Consider the following 12250-nt stretch of genomic DNA (forward strand, 5'->3'; position numbering starts at 1 on the left):
TGCAGGAAGGTTGTGGAAGCTATGGAGAGGGTGCACAGGAGATTTACCAGGATGTTGACTGGATTGGAAAATAAGTCTTATTAGGTTAGCAGAGCTGGGACTTTCCCCTTTGGAGCAAAGAAGGATGAGCAGTGAATTAATAGAGGTCTACTAGATTCTGAGAAGCAAAGCTAAGGTAGTCAGCCAGCACCTTTTACCTTAAGTGGCAGTAGCAAACACCAGAGGACATCTGTACAAAGTTAAGGGAGGAAAGTTTAGGGGAGACATAAGGGGTGTGTGGTTTTTATAAAAATACAGACTTGTGGGTGCCTGGAATGCCTTGCCAGAAGGGTTGGTGGGAGCTGAATTATTAGGAACATTTAAGAGATTCTTGGACTGGCACATGGATGAAAGAAAAATAGAGGGTTATGAGGTAGGAAAGGTTTAGTTTTTTTGGTAGGAATATATAGGTCAGCACAACATCGAGGGACAAAGGGCCTGTAATGTGCTGTAGTGCTCTGTAATTAATGATCTATGATGGTCAGAAAAAAAGATTATTTGATAAAGTAACATGAATGATAACCAAGTACAATGGCAACTCTGCTAGGAAGTGAGAGATTTTGGATTCACCTGTGGCCGCGGGTGACCTCGAACAAGGCAGGTAAGCTCCAAGGTTTCTCCTTCCCGAATTGTGTACACTCTCTCCGTATATCGTTCTTCCTCAATGTTACACGCTTGACCAGAGTGCATGATGCTTACAGTTGGAGGAGCTACGGAAAGAACAAAGGAGCAAACAGTGACAATTACTCAAATGCATGATAAGTACCTCCTGCTCATTGCAAAATCCCAAAAGAATTTAATTTCAAATCAACATTGAACTGCTGTAACTTTGAATCTCTGACATGTTTCTGATATGATGTATACAACTTGAGGTACTGTATTGCTTGCACCTTGCAGTTAACATTTCCTAAAAATAATTGTTAGAATTGATGTAAAAACATGTATACCAACATTCAGAAATGATTATGTATCATTAGCTAATAATGCCATATCCAGACACAAGGAAAAATGAGTATGAAAGATTGGAGAGAGTTGATATTTTTGACCCTTTGCCAATCATTATATTGCTGTGGCAACAACACCAAGAATTCAAAGTTTAGCAAAACATCGAACAGTGGAAAACAAATCTCCAGACAAACAAAACAGTGCTCAGTTTTGGAAAAGACATGCAAATAATTAATGACATTTTCATTCAAAGATTATTGTTTAGTGATGATATCTGTAGAGATTATTTACTGCTTCCAGTCTCCCAGTGTGGCCTCCTCCACTTCAGGTAGACTGGTCACAGATTGGGAGATCGTGTCTTTTGTTTATTGCACTTGGACACCAGCATCTGCAGATTTTCTTGTTTAATGATGATGCTTTGATTTCCACATCTACAGAGAATCGTGTTAAACTCTATGAGAATCCAAGAACTCAGGAGCAATAGTAGGCCACCAGCAACCCACCCACCTGACCACCCCACCCAACCCCCCACCGAGCCTGCCCTGCCATTCAAAGTGCCGATCTCAATGATTCTGCTATGTCAGTTTCTTACCACCATCAATTCCTTGATCTTTCATAGTTTTCAGACAAAGCAGCAAGGAGCAATTAAAAGCACAGGGAAAACTGAGACTTCCTGTAATCTGAGAGTCCTTGATGAAGCTAAGGCATGGATTCTCAAGGTGGGGGTGGGGGGTGGGGCTTAAGAATATTTTAGTGCGGCGTAGGAATATTTTGGGAAATAATTAAAAAGTTGGTTTGAAAAAAAATAAACTCGTTATGTTGGTGTGAAAGATGTGACTTGGCAACATTGTCAATACAACACAATGCTTTTCTGTTGTTCCTTGGTTAGCCTTACAATTATTTTTTTTTCTGACCAGTCTTATTATCATCCATTCCAAATTATCTCAATGGCGACGAGGATTCCAAATTATCTTAACAATCATGACTCTGTCCATACCCCTTTACTTTCTCAGTTCAGTAGTGAGCGAGGCCTGCACCTATATGTATCTTTGTGCACTAGCGTATGGGGGAGTGGAGGGTCCACCACATGTGCCTGCCTGAGGGGACGCCAAAATCGGAAAACATTAGGGACCCCAGGAAGTAAAGCATGAGGCTAGTGCAGTTTTGATGCACTCTCTGCAAGAAAAAAAATGTCAAAAACCGCACTAATGTATTTTTAATGCTTTTTTAAGGGTCAAATCCTTTGATTTGATCATTACTTTTATTATATTTTTCAATTCTAATACAAAGAAATATTGCATAATCCATTTCAGGGAGCTCGCGCTGTGGTATTCATCTGCTTCAGGGAGCTCGTGCTGTGGTATTCATCTGCTTCAGGGAGCTCGCGCTGTGGTATTCACCTGCTTCAGGGAGCTCGCGCTGTGGTATTCATCTGCTTCAGGGAGCTCGTGCTGTGGTATTCACCTGCTTCAGGGAGCTCGCGCTGTGGTATTCACCTGCTTCAGGAAGCTCGCGCTATGGTATTCATCTGCTTCAGGGAGCTCGCGCTGTGGTATTCATCTGCTTCAGGGAGCTCGTGCTGTGGTATTCACCTGCTTCAGGGAGCTCGCGCTGTGGTATTCATCTGCTTCAGGGAGCTCGCGCTGTGGTATTCACCTGCTTCAGGGAGCTCGCGCTGTGGTATTCACCTGCTTCAGGGAGCTCGCGCTGTGGTATTCACCTGCTTCAGGGAGCTCGCGCTGTGGTATTCACCTGCTTCAGGGAGCTCGCGCTGTGGTATTCATCTGCTTCAGGGAGCTCGCGCTGTGGTATTCACCTGCTTCAGGGAGCTCGCGCTGTGGTATTCACCTGCTTCAGGGAGCTCGCGCTGTGGTATTCACCTGCTTCAGGGAGCTCGCGCTGTGGTATTCATCTGCTTCAGGGAGCTCGCGCTGTGGTATTCATCTGCTTCAGGGAGCTCGCGCTGTGGTATTCATCTGCTTCAGGGAGCTCGCGCTGTGGTATTCACCTGCTTCAGGGAGCTCGCGCTGTGGTATTCACCTGCTTCAGGGAGCTCGCGCTGTGGTATTCATCTGCTTCAGGGAGCTCGCGCTGTGGTATTCATCTGCTTCAGGGAGCTCGCGCTGTGGTATTCATCTGCTTCAGGGAGCTTGCGCTGTGGTATTCATCTGTTTCAGGGAGCTCGCGCTGTGGTATTCATCTGCTTCAGGGAGCTCGCGCTGTGGTTTTCATCTGTTTCAGGGAGCTCGCGCTGTGGTTTTCATCTGCTTCAGGGAGCTTGCGCTGTGGTATTCACCTGCTTCAGGGAGCTCGCGCTGTGGTATTCATCTGTTTCAGGGAGCTCACGCTGTGGTTTTCATCTGCTTCAGGGAGCTTGCGCAGTGGTATTCACCTGCTTCAGGGAGCTCACACTGTGGTATTCATCTGCTTCAGGGAGCTCGCGCTGTGGTATTCACCTGCTTCAGGGAGCTCGCGCTGTGGTATTCATCTGCTTCAGGGAGCTCGCGCTGTGGTATTCATCTGCTTCAGGGAGCTCGCGCTGTGGTATTCATCTGCTTCAGGGAGCTCGCGCTGTGGTATTCATCTGCTTCAGGGAGCTCGCGCTGTGGTATTCATCTGCTTCAGGGAGCTCGCGCTGTGGTATTCACCTGCTTCAGGGAGCTTGCGCTGTGGTATTCACCTGCTTCAGGGAGCTCGCGCTGTGGTATTCATCTGCTTCAGGGAGCTCGCGCTGTGGTATTCATCTGCTTCAGGGAGCTCGCGCTGTGGTATTCATCTGCTTCAGGGAGCTCGCGCTGTGGTATTCATCTGCTTCAGGGAGCTCGCGCTGTGGTATTCATCTGCTTCAGGGAGCTTGCGCTGTGGTATTCATCTGTTTCAGGGAGCTTGCGCTGTGGTATATTCAAAATGAGCAGACCAAGCAACTAAAAGATTCGTCAATATTCAGTGGAGTTCTTGAAGTTTGGGTCAATACCTGCTGTACACAATGAACATGCACATTTTGCCTATTATTCCAACAGTCTTTGACAAATGAAACAATGAAAGCAGGCTGTCTTGAGCCTCATTTGAGGGTAAAACATCCTAACCATGTCAATTCAAAATTGGAATATTTTAAATCACTGAAAGAAGTTTGAAAATAGATCAAAAATCACTTTGTTATTCACTGCACAAACTGCATCCCTGAATCGTACCCTTGAAGCTCGCTGTGAAATTTCTCTGCTGATAGCAAAACATGGGAAGAATCATAAAAATGGGGATGAATTGATTAAACCCACAATATCATTGTTTCTCAAAACAGGTCTGCAAAAGGATGACAAAGATGTCCGAGCAATGCCATTGAGTAGAAGTCCTGTCTGCAACAGAATAGATGATGCTGCAAAACAGCTTATTGAGAAGTTGAGATCACGAAAGTTCTCAATACAACTGGATTAATCTACCATAAGGGACAGGGAGGCATACATGAAATATATTGATCAGGAATATTTCAAGAAGAGATGTTGTTTTGTGGATCATTAGAAACAATCACTACTGCAGTTGAATCTACAGCAAGCTCAAAAATTATTTGGATGAAAATGAAATATCAAAAGGAAACATTGTATCTTGTGCTGCAGATGGTGAACTTGCTATGATGGGTAAAAACAAACCAAGATGTTTAAAGTTAGTGAAAGATGAAAATCGAAACATGTTGGTGGTGCATCCACCAAGAAAACTTGGTTTCCAAGAAAGTTTCCTGTTCTACACAAGATACTGCATTCTAATAATTATGTGTATCAATGCCATCAACACTAATTCCAAATGTGAATGCTCGTTTAAGCAGTTTTGCTTTGATAGAAATGCAGAACATAAGATTATTGCTTCACACTGAAGTAAGGTGGTTGTCAAAGGGAAACTGCTTCTAAAGGTTTATGGAACTGTCATCTCTTCAGCAAGTTTTTGAAGGACAAACTTGAAATGAAGTTCTTGCCAACAACAGATGGCAAATCTTATGTGAGTTACTTGATGGACACTTTAGAGAAACTAACTACATTTAACAAGCAACTCCAAATAGCAAATATGACACTCATTGATGCAAAAACAAAGATATTTTGATTCATGACTCTTCTCAAATTTTGCCAAAGGAATATTTCTGCAAGAAATTTCAGTCAATTCTGTTGGTTGAATAACTGTGAGTTAACTAATGCTACTACAAATGACATTGTTGACCATTTGAAAATGTGGTTACCAACTTCAATGATAGATTTTGTGATTTAAAGGCAATGGATTTTCCCTCTTGGTTAACTCAGCCATTGCTGATGGCCTTATCTGAAGTTCCAGTGCAATACCAAGGAGAGTTATCTGAGTTGCAACAGGATGAATCTGTGAAAACTCTGTTCAAAGTGAAAGGAACCATGATGTGGTTCTAACGAGATCGAAAAAAAATACCCAGACTCGGCAAGGGAACAATGAATACAGTTTCAATGACCTTATTTAGTAGAATGTGGCTTCAGTGCTGTTAGTGATTTGCTACAAGCTAAGAGAAATCTACTGGAAATCACAAAACGTGGAGATTTAAGGTTGAAACTAACAAAATTAGTCCCTTGAATCAAAAAAATCTGCAGCCAGCGTCAGGGGCAAGGTTCCCACTGAAGTGACAACCATTGTTGAATGTGCGTTTGAGATAGTTGACATATTGAAGTAATGGTTGAATATAAGATAAGTGTTCCAGTGTATTCCTGACCTTAATTGCATTGAAATACAGTTGCAGTAAATTATTTAATTAAAACTTCTTTTGAATATATAACTTTTTTCTGCAAATGTGGGGCGTACATTTTTTTTAAAAAAAATTAAAGTGGGGCCTAGGGCAAAAAAGGTTGAGAACCACTGAGATAAGGAATGCAGCAGACAGATGGCCAGATACTACCTTTCAGTTCAGTGTGAACCAACGTTCCATAAAAACCATTAAGCAGCAAAGGGAGGAGCAAGAGTTAGCCTGGCGTTTTAGCCAACATGTTTTCCTCAAATTCCATCAGCCAATCAGATTATAAAAGATAAATATTTAACATTGTTATCTTCCAAGTGTGGTTTAAAGTAGTTTTCTTTAAGTATAAAATTACTTTAAAAATCTAAAGGAAAATAGTGCAGTTGAGGGGATTAAGTCTGCAAAACTCATTCAAAAAAATCATGAGTAAGCAGGACTGCTCTTGTGAATTTACAAGATGGAGCACACACAGACCTCTGGTTCTCAATAACTCCATTTTTATTTTGGAAAAACGCAACTTCCACATTATAACCAACCCTGCTCTGCCCCTCAGCCAAAGATTCTCTCCTTGGAGACAGAAAAGATCGCTACGTGTCATTATCTGGCCAAGCTGCCCGTTAGCCCTCGGGCACTACAGAATAGAAAACTGAGTATTTAGGCATTCACGTCCTTGCATCAGCTGCTTTGCTCGTCTACTTTGAACACACTGACCAGCAGATGAGCAATCACTGAACAGTAGATTTAACTCTGTTTCAGGCTTTGTACCCAATTCAAATAAAACTTAATATAATCTCCAGAAATAGCACCTCATCTTCTGATTTGGCATCTTAAAGTATCCTGACTCAACACTGAATTTCAGATGATCAGCCATTCTGACCTTGTATCTCAATTTCAGCATGTGGAGAATAATATTTCCTATAGTAATTTCAATTATATTTACCTTTTACACTTCCTCAGAACACGATCCTTTTCTACTCCCTTTTCTGCCAGTACACCATCATTGGTATCATTTAATCTCTCCCTGTCTCCACTCTAATACATACTTCCTATTTGCTTTCTCTTCCCTCATCAGCTTACTCTCAACTTAAAACTTGTCTGACCTTTAACATTTGCCTCTGTTGTAAGATAATGTTCTGAAATTTTCTTTCCACAGTTGCTCCCTGTTTTCCAAGTCATTCCAATATTTTCTGCTTTATTTAACTTGTATCAAACCTGCTTAATTTAATGCAAATTAAATTAACATTGGCATCTTGGTTCATTCATTGGAACTAATCCAAGCCTGATATTCCTCCATTTCCCTCAACATGATTTGGAGGCTTATGTAAATTCAAAGATCACAAAAACAGTCACAAAAGGAACATACAACAAAATAGAGCAAATCAAAACATTATAAAAAAAAACAATAAAAATATCAGGGCAGGCAGTATCTATGTAAGGAGAAATAGAGATACTATTTCAAATCAATGACCCGACATCAGAATTGAAGGGAAACATTGCAAGTTCAATGTCAGGCCCATAATGACTTTGGAAAGTTAAGGCCATCCTTCCTGAATTCAACTGAACACAAGATACATCATAACTAGCAGTGATCTTCCTCTTATCTGGACAAGGATCTTGGAATTAGAATGGATTTGCCAGATCAGAGCAAACTTATGCTTCCATTCTCTTCACAAGGGTCATAAGACACAAGGTTACTTCCACCAGCGTTGTCTCCGCTCCATCCTCAACATCCATTGGAGCGCTTTCATCCCTAACGTCGAAGAACTTGAGATGGCAGAGGTCGACAGCATCGAGTCCACGCTGCTGAAGATCCAGCTGCGCTGGGTGGGTCACGTCTCCAGAATGGAGGACCATCGCCTTCCCAAGATCGTGTTATATGGCGAGCTCTCCACTGGCCACCGTGACAGAGGTGCACCAAAGAAAAGGTACAAGGACTGCCTAAAGAAATCTCTTGGTGCCTGCCACATTGACCACCGCCAGTGGGCTGATATCGCCTCAAACCGTGCATCTTGGCGCCTCACAGTTTGGCGGGCAGCAACCTCCTTTGAAGAAGACCACAGAGCCCACCTCATTGACAAAAGGCAAAGGAGGAAAAACCCAACACCCAACCCCAACCAACCAATTTTCCCCTGCAGCCGCTGCAACCGTGTCTGCCTGTCCCGCATCGGACTTGTCAGCCACAAACGAGCCTGCAGCTGACGTGGACTTTTACCCTCTCCATAAATCTTCATCCGCGAAGCCAAGCCAAAGAAAAAGACCTTACGAAGAGTCAATGCAGTCACTGTGACTGGGTTTACCTGTCCTTTTAGCATTTTTGGGCTCGTTTAAATCTATGAGGTGATCTACTCCTTTTTTTGTTTGCTTTGCTGCATTCCTTTGAATAAGAAAAGAAGGTTGCATGGCCATCAGAAGGACCAGGCATTGCCTCATTGCTGATGAAGCAAAATCTAAACTTGTCAATTATTACCCAACCTTCATTCCTCTTTTTTTTGAAAAATGCAGTAACTCATCTGATTTAGTGAATCATCTCCAGATCTCTGTGATCCCTGTTTTCAGCTGGAAAATGCAACTTCAGACGGAGCAAGCCTCAAAGAGCATTCTAGAGTTGGAGTACAGCGGCAGTTTCTAGTACTTCAAGTGTTACAAATTTACACCTTTCGCCAAATCAACCTTTAAGATTGCAGTGTGAAATGTTACTAACGTCAGATAAACAATGTCATACTCTACTTTCTTGCATTCGCTTCATTAAAAGCTTCTATCTGTAAAGTACTGGAAGATTTTCCAACATTGAGCCAATGCCAGCTGGGAATGATCACAAGGAGGCTGTGTCGGCTTATTGGTTGGAACTGGGTTATTCATTATTGTGGCTGGCTCAAGAAACCCTTTGACAATGATCCAGACTTTCCACAGAAAGCCCCAAAGTATAATAAAGGCAGACAATGTATTTGCTTTAATGGTCAGTTGTTCTCTGTAGAAGTGGCCTGATTCACATCAGTGATGAACTAGAGAACAAAATGTATTCCATTGGAAAAAATACCATATAATTTTAAAAAATAAAGTCACATTATTTGAACAAATTTGGGAACCGTACATGAGACACAACAGAGAGGGCTTGCCTCGGACCACCACCCCCTAAAATGATAAACTGAGAAGAGGACAAAATTACCTGATCCAGTGTGTAAAAGTAGATGACACAATTTTCTTGTTTATTTTCATTGTGTAATGACATTGTTTAATGGTTTTATTGAATTGTATATGTTGAACGTTTAATGGGTTTGGAGGGGGATGGGATGGAGGGAGGGAAGGGAGGGGGAAAAAGGGGAGAAAATGACACAGAGTATATTTAAGAGGGAAATGTTTGTATGTATTTTGATTGATATGGTTCATAGTGTGAAAAATAAAAACAAAAACAGAGAAAGGAATGAGGAATTGCTAGATGATGGAACTACAGAATGAGAGGAAAATTTATAGAAATGAAAAATCTAAAGCAAAGTCATATTCAAATAATCTTTCTTCTTGAAATGTACTCATAACACGTTATGCCTTACCATACTATGACTAATATAACCTGGGACCAAGCACAGCAGACAGGTTTCAGGTTCAATAGGAACTTTGAAAAATCAGGGTCTGTACTTCGTACATAAAAAAATTGCAAGAGATGAATCAGAGTACACTGCTTAAGCAAACTGCATTTGCAAAATGGCTGCATATTTAATCTTACAGTAGAAGTCCAAAAATCTGCATCCCAGAAATCTGGCTAACCTGAGAATCTTCATAAATTTAGTGGGTTTTGTGTGCGTGCATGCCACAGATGAACAGCAGCAACAAGCGACCACTTTATTTTTCTTTGAAATGGCTCATTTTGATAAATGAAGCATGTTGTATTTGCTAATGAATAAACTATCAAAATGTACCCGTTCATCTCTTCGTTATTCCTTCTTAAATTTGAACTTTGAAAGTACTGCCCGAAAACCCAAACTGTCCCAATATCTGAGCAGTCCAGCTCAGATTTGTTCCAGGAAGACTCTGAGAACAATATCTGTAAGTTTCCAGGAACACCTTCTACATTCTCAGCAAGTTTCACAATTGAGACTTTCATACAAATCTGCTCAGGAATTACTCGTGTTTAACATTATTTGGTGAGCTAATATAATACATCAATGAAGATGGAAGGATCCTTTCCCAAGGACATGCAATTGTGCAGAGAATTGGGGTTTTGTGACAACTGTGGCACAGCTACTACTTCATAGTTCCACTTCCCCAGATTTAATCTGACCTCGGGGTGCTGCCTGAATGGACTTGGCACATTCTCCCTGGGTGCTTGGATTTCCTTCCACATCCAAATGGTATTCTATTTGGTATGTTATTTAAAAACACATTAAATTTCCCCTGGTGTACAATTGAGCGATAGAACAAAATCAGATTCAGTCCCCACCAAAATAGCAAAGAATTGTTCCTGTCTCCATTCTCCTGCTTTCTTTATCTCTTTTTAAAAAAAATGTTCACACACAAACAATCAGACAGTGGTTAGATACACAAGATTTCCAAATTAAAAGGAGATTTTAATTTTGGTTTAACTTTACAAAGCGTATTTATGTCTTTGTGAATTTGCCTCCTCTCCAGAGTCTTCAAATATTCATGCTCTTTCCTTAGGTTTTAACAAGACGATGGGCACTTCAATGAGAAACAAGGCTGATAAAAAGCTCAAAAGTTTTCATCACCCTAAAATCAACCCCATATTTTCACAATTCTTCCATTCTGAAACATCACCTGATAGACGTGTGTATATGTGCATGTGTATACACACACACACACACACACACACACACACACACACACACAGACAGAGTCCAATCCACACTGATCTGGCGTACAAGTTGACCCATGAAAAAAACCAATTCAGTGCACAAGTCATAGAAACATAGAAAAATAGGTGCAGGAGCAGGCCATTTGGCCCTTCAAGCCTACACCACCTTTCAATATGATCATGGCTGATCAGTAGCCAGTTCCTGCTTTCTCCCCATACCCCTTGATCCCCTTAGTCACAAGGGCCAAATCTAACCTACTCTTAAATATTGACAAGGAACCGGCCTCAACGACTTCCTGTGGCAAAGAATTCCATAGATATACTACTCTCTGAGAGAAGAAATTTTTCCTCATCTCAATCCTAAAAAACTTACCCCTTATCTTTAAACTGTGACCCCTGGTTCTAGTTTTTCCCAGCATTCGAAACAACCTACCTGTCTAATCCCTTAAGAATTTTATATTTCTATAAGATCCCCCTCAATCTTCTAAATTCCAGAGAATACAAACCTAGTCTATCCAACCTTTCTTCATATGCAAGTCCTTCCATCCCTGGTATCAGTCTAGTGAATTTTCTCTGCACCCCCTCCATGGCAAAAATGTCCTTCCTCAGATAAAGAGCCAAAACTGCACACAGTACTCCAGATGTGGTCTCACCAAGGCCCTGTACATCTGTAGCAGGATCTCTGTACTCAAATCCTCTTTCTATGAATGCCAACATCTTCCTCACAGCCTGCTGTACCTGCATGCCCATTTTCAATGACTGATGCACAGCAACACCCAAGTCTCTCTGCATTTCCTTTTCCTAAACAGATACCATTTAGATAATAGTTCTTTTCCTGTTCTTACCTCCAAAGGAGATAACCTCACATTTATCCACATTATACTGCTTCTGCCACATCTTGGCCCACTCGCCTAACTTGTCCAAATCTGCACCCTCCTAGCATCCTCAACACAGCCAACCCCGCTACCCAACTTCGTGTCATCTGCAAATTTTGAGATATTACTATTTATTCCCACATCTAAGTCGTTGATATATATTGTAAACAACTGTGGCCCCAGCATGGAGCCCTGCTGTACCCCACTAGTCACTGGCTGCCATTCCAAACAGAACCCACTTATACCTACTCTTTGCTTCCTGTCTATCAACCAATTCTCTATGCACCTTAAGACCATGCCTCCTACACCATTAAGTTTGTACGCTAGTCTTCTGTGCAAAGCCTTATCAAATGCCTTACTAAAGTCCAGATATACCACATCCACTGATTTCAACCCCCCCCCCCACTCTATTAGTTACATCCTCAAAAAACTATTAGATTCATCAGACAGGACTTTCCCTTCACAAAACCATGCTGACTCCATCTAATTATACCACTACTCCCCAAATGTACTGTGATTGCATCTTTAATAACTGATTCCAATACCTTCCCTATGATTGATGTCAGGCTAACTGGTCTGTAGTTTCCCTCTCCCTCCCTTCTTAAAGAGTGGGGTTACGTTGGCCATCCTCCAATCCTCAAGAACCAATCCAGTATCTAAGGAGCTTTGAAAAACAGATTTGGCAAATAAGTCGACCATTGAGAAAAAAAAATAACCTGACTGTGGCAGATTTTAATTGAGAATTACATTGAAAACAACAGCATAATTAAAAATCACTCTGGCTATCATCGTCTGAAACCAAAAATGCAGAAAGCACATCCATACTCTCATTGCTTAAACAGTCAT

General features: G+C 41.5%; 1 protein-coding gene across 3 annotated transcripts in view; it reads right to left on the reverse strand.

Moving 5' to 3' along the window:
• mdga2a (MAM domain containing glycosylphosphatidylinositol anchor 2a) overlaps positions 1 to 12250 on the reverse strand; it is a 615537-nt gene that overhangs the window by 595528 nt on the left and 7759 nt on the right. For all 3 annotated transcript variants that reach the window (XM_069916370.1, XM_069916371.1, XM_069916372.1), the window contains exon 4: positions 610 to 749. In XM_069916370.1, coding sequence (XP_069772471.1) covers positions 610 to 749 — 140 coding nt within the window. The remainder of the gene's footprint in view (positions 1 to 609; positions 750 to 12250) is intronic.

This window comes from Narcine bancroftii, chromosome 2 (assembly GCF_036971445.1).
Source record: "Narcine bancroftii isolate sNarBan1 chromosome 2, sNarBan1.hap1, whole genome shotgun sequence".
In the NCBI taxonomy this organism is placed as follows: domain Eukaryota; kingdom Metazoa; phylum Chordata; class Chondrichthyes; order Torpediniformes; family Narcinidae; genus Narcine; species Narcine bancroftii.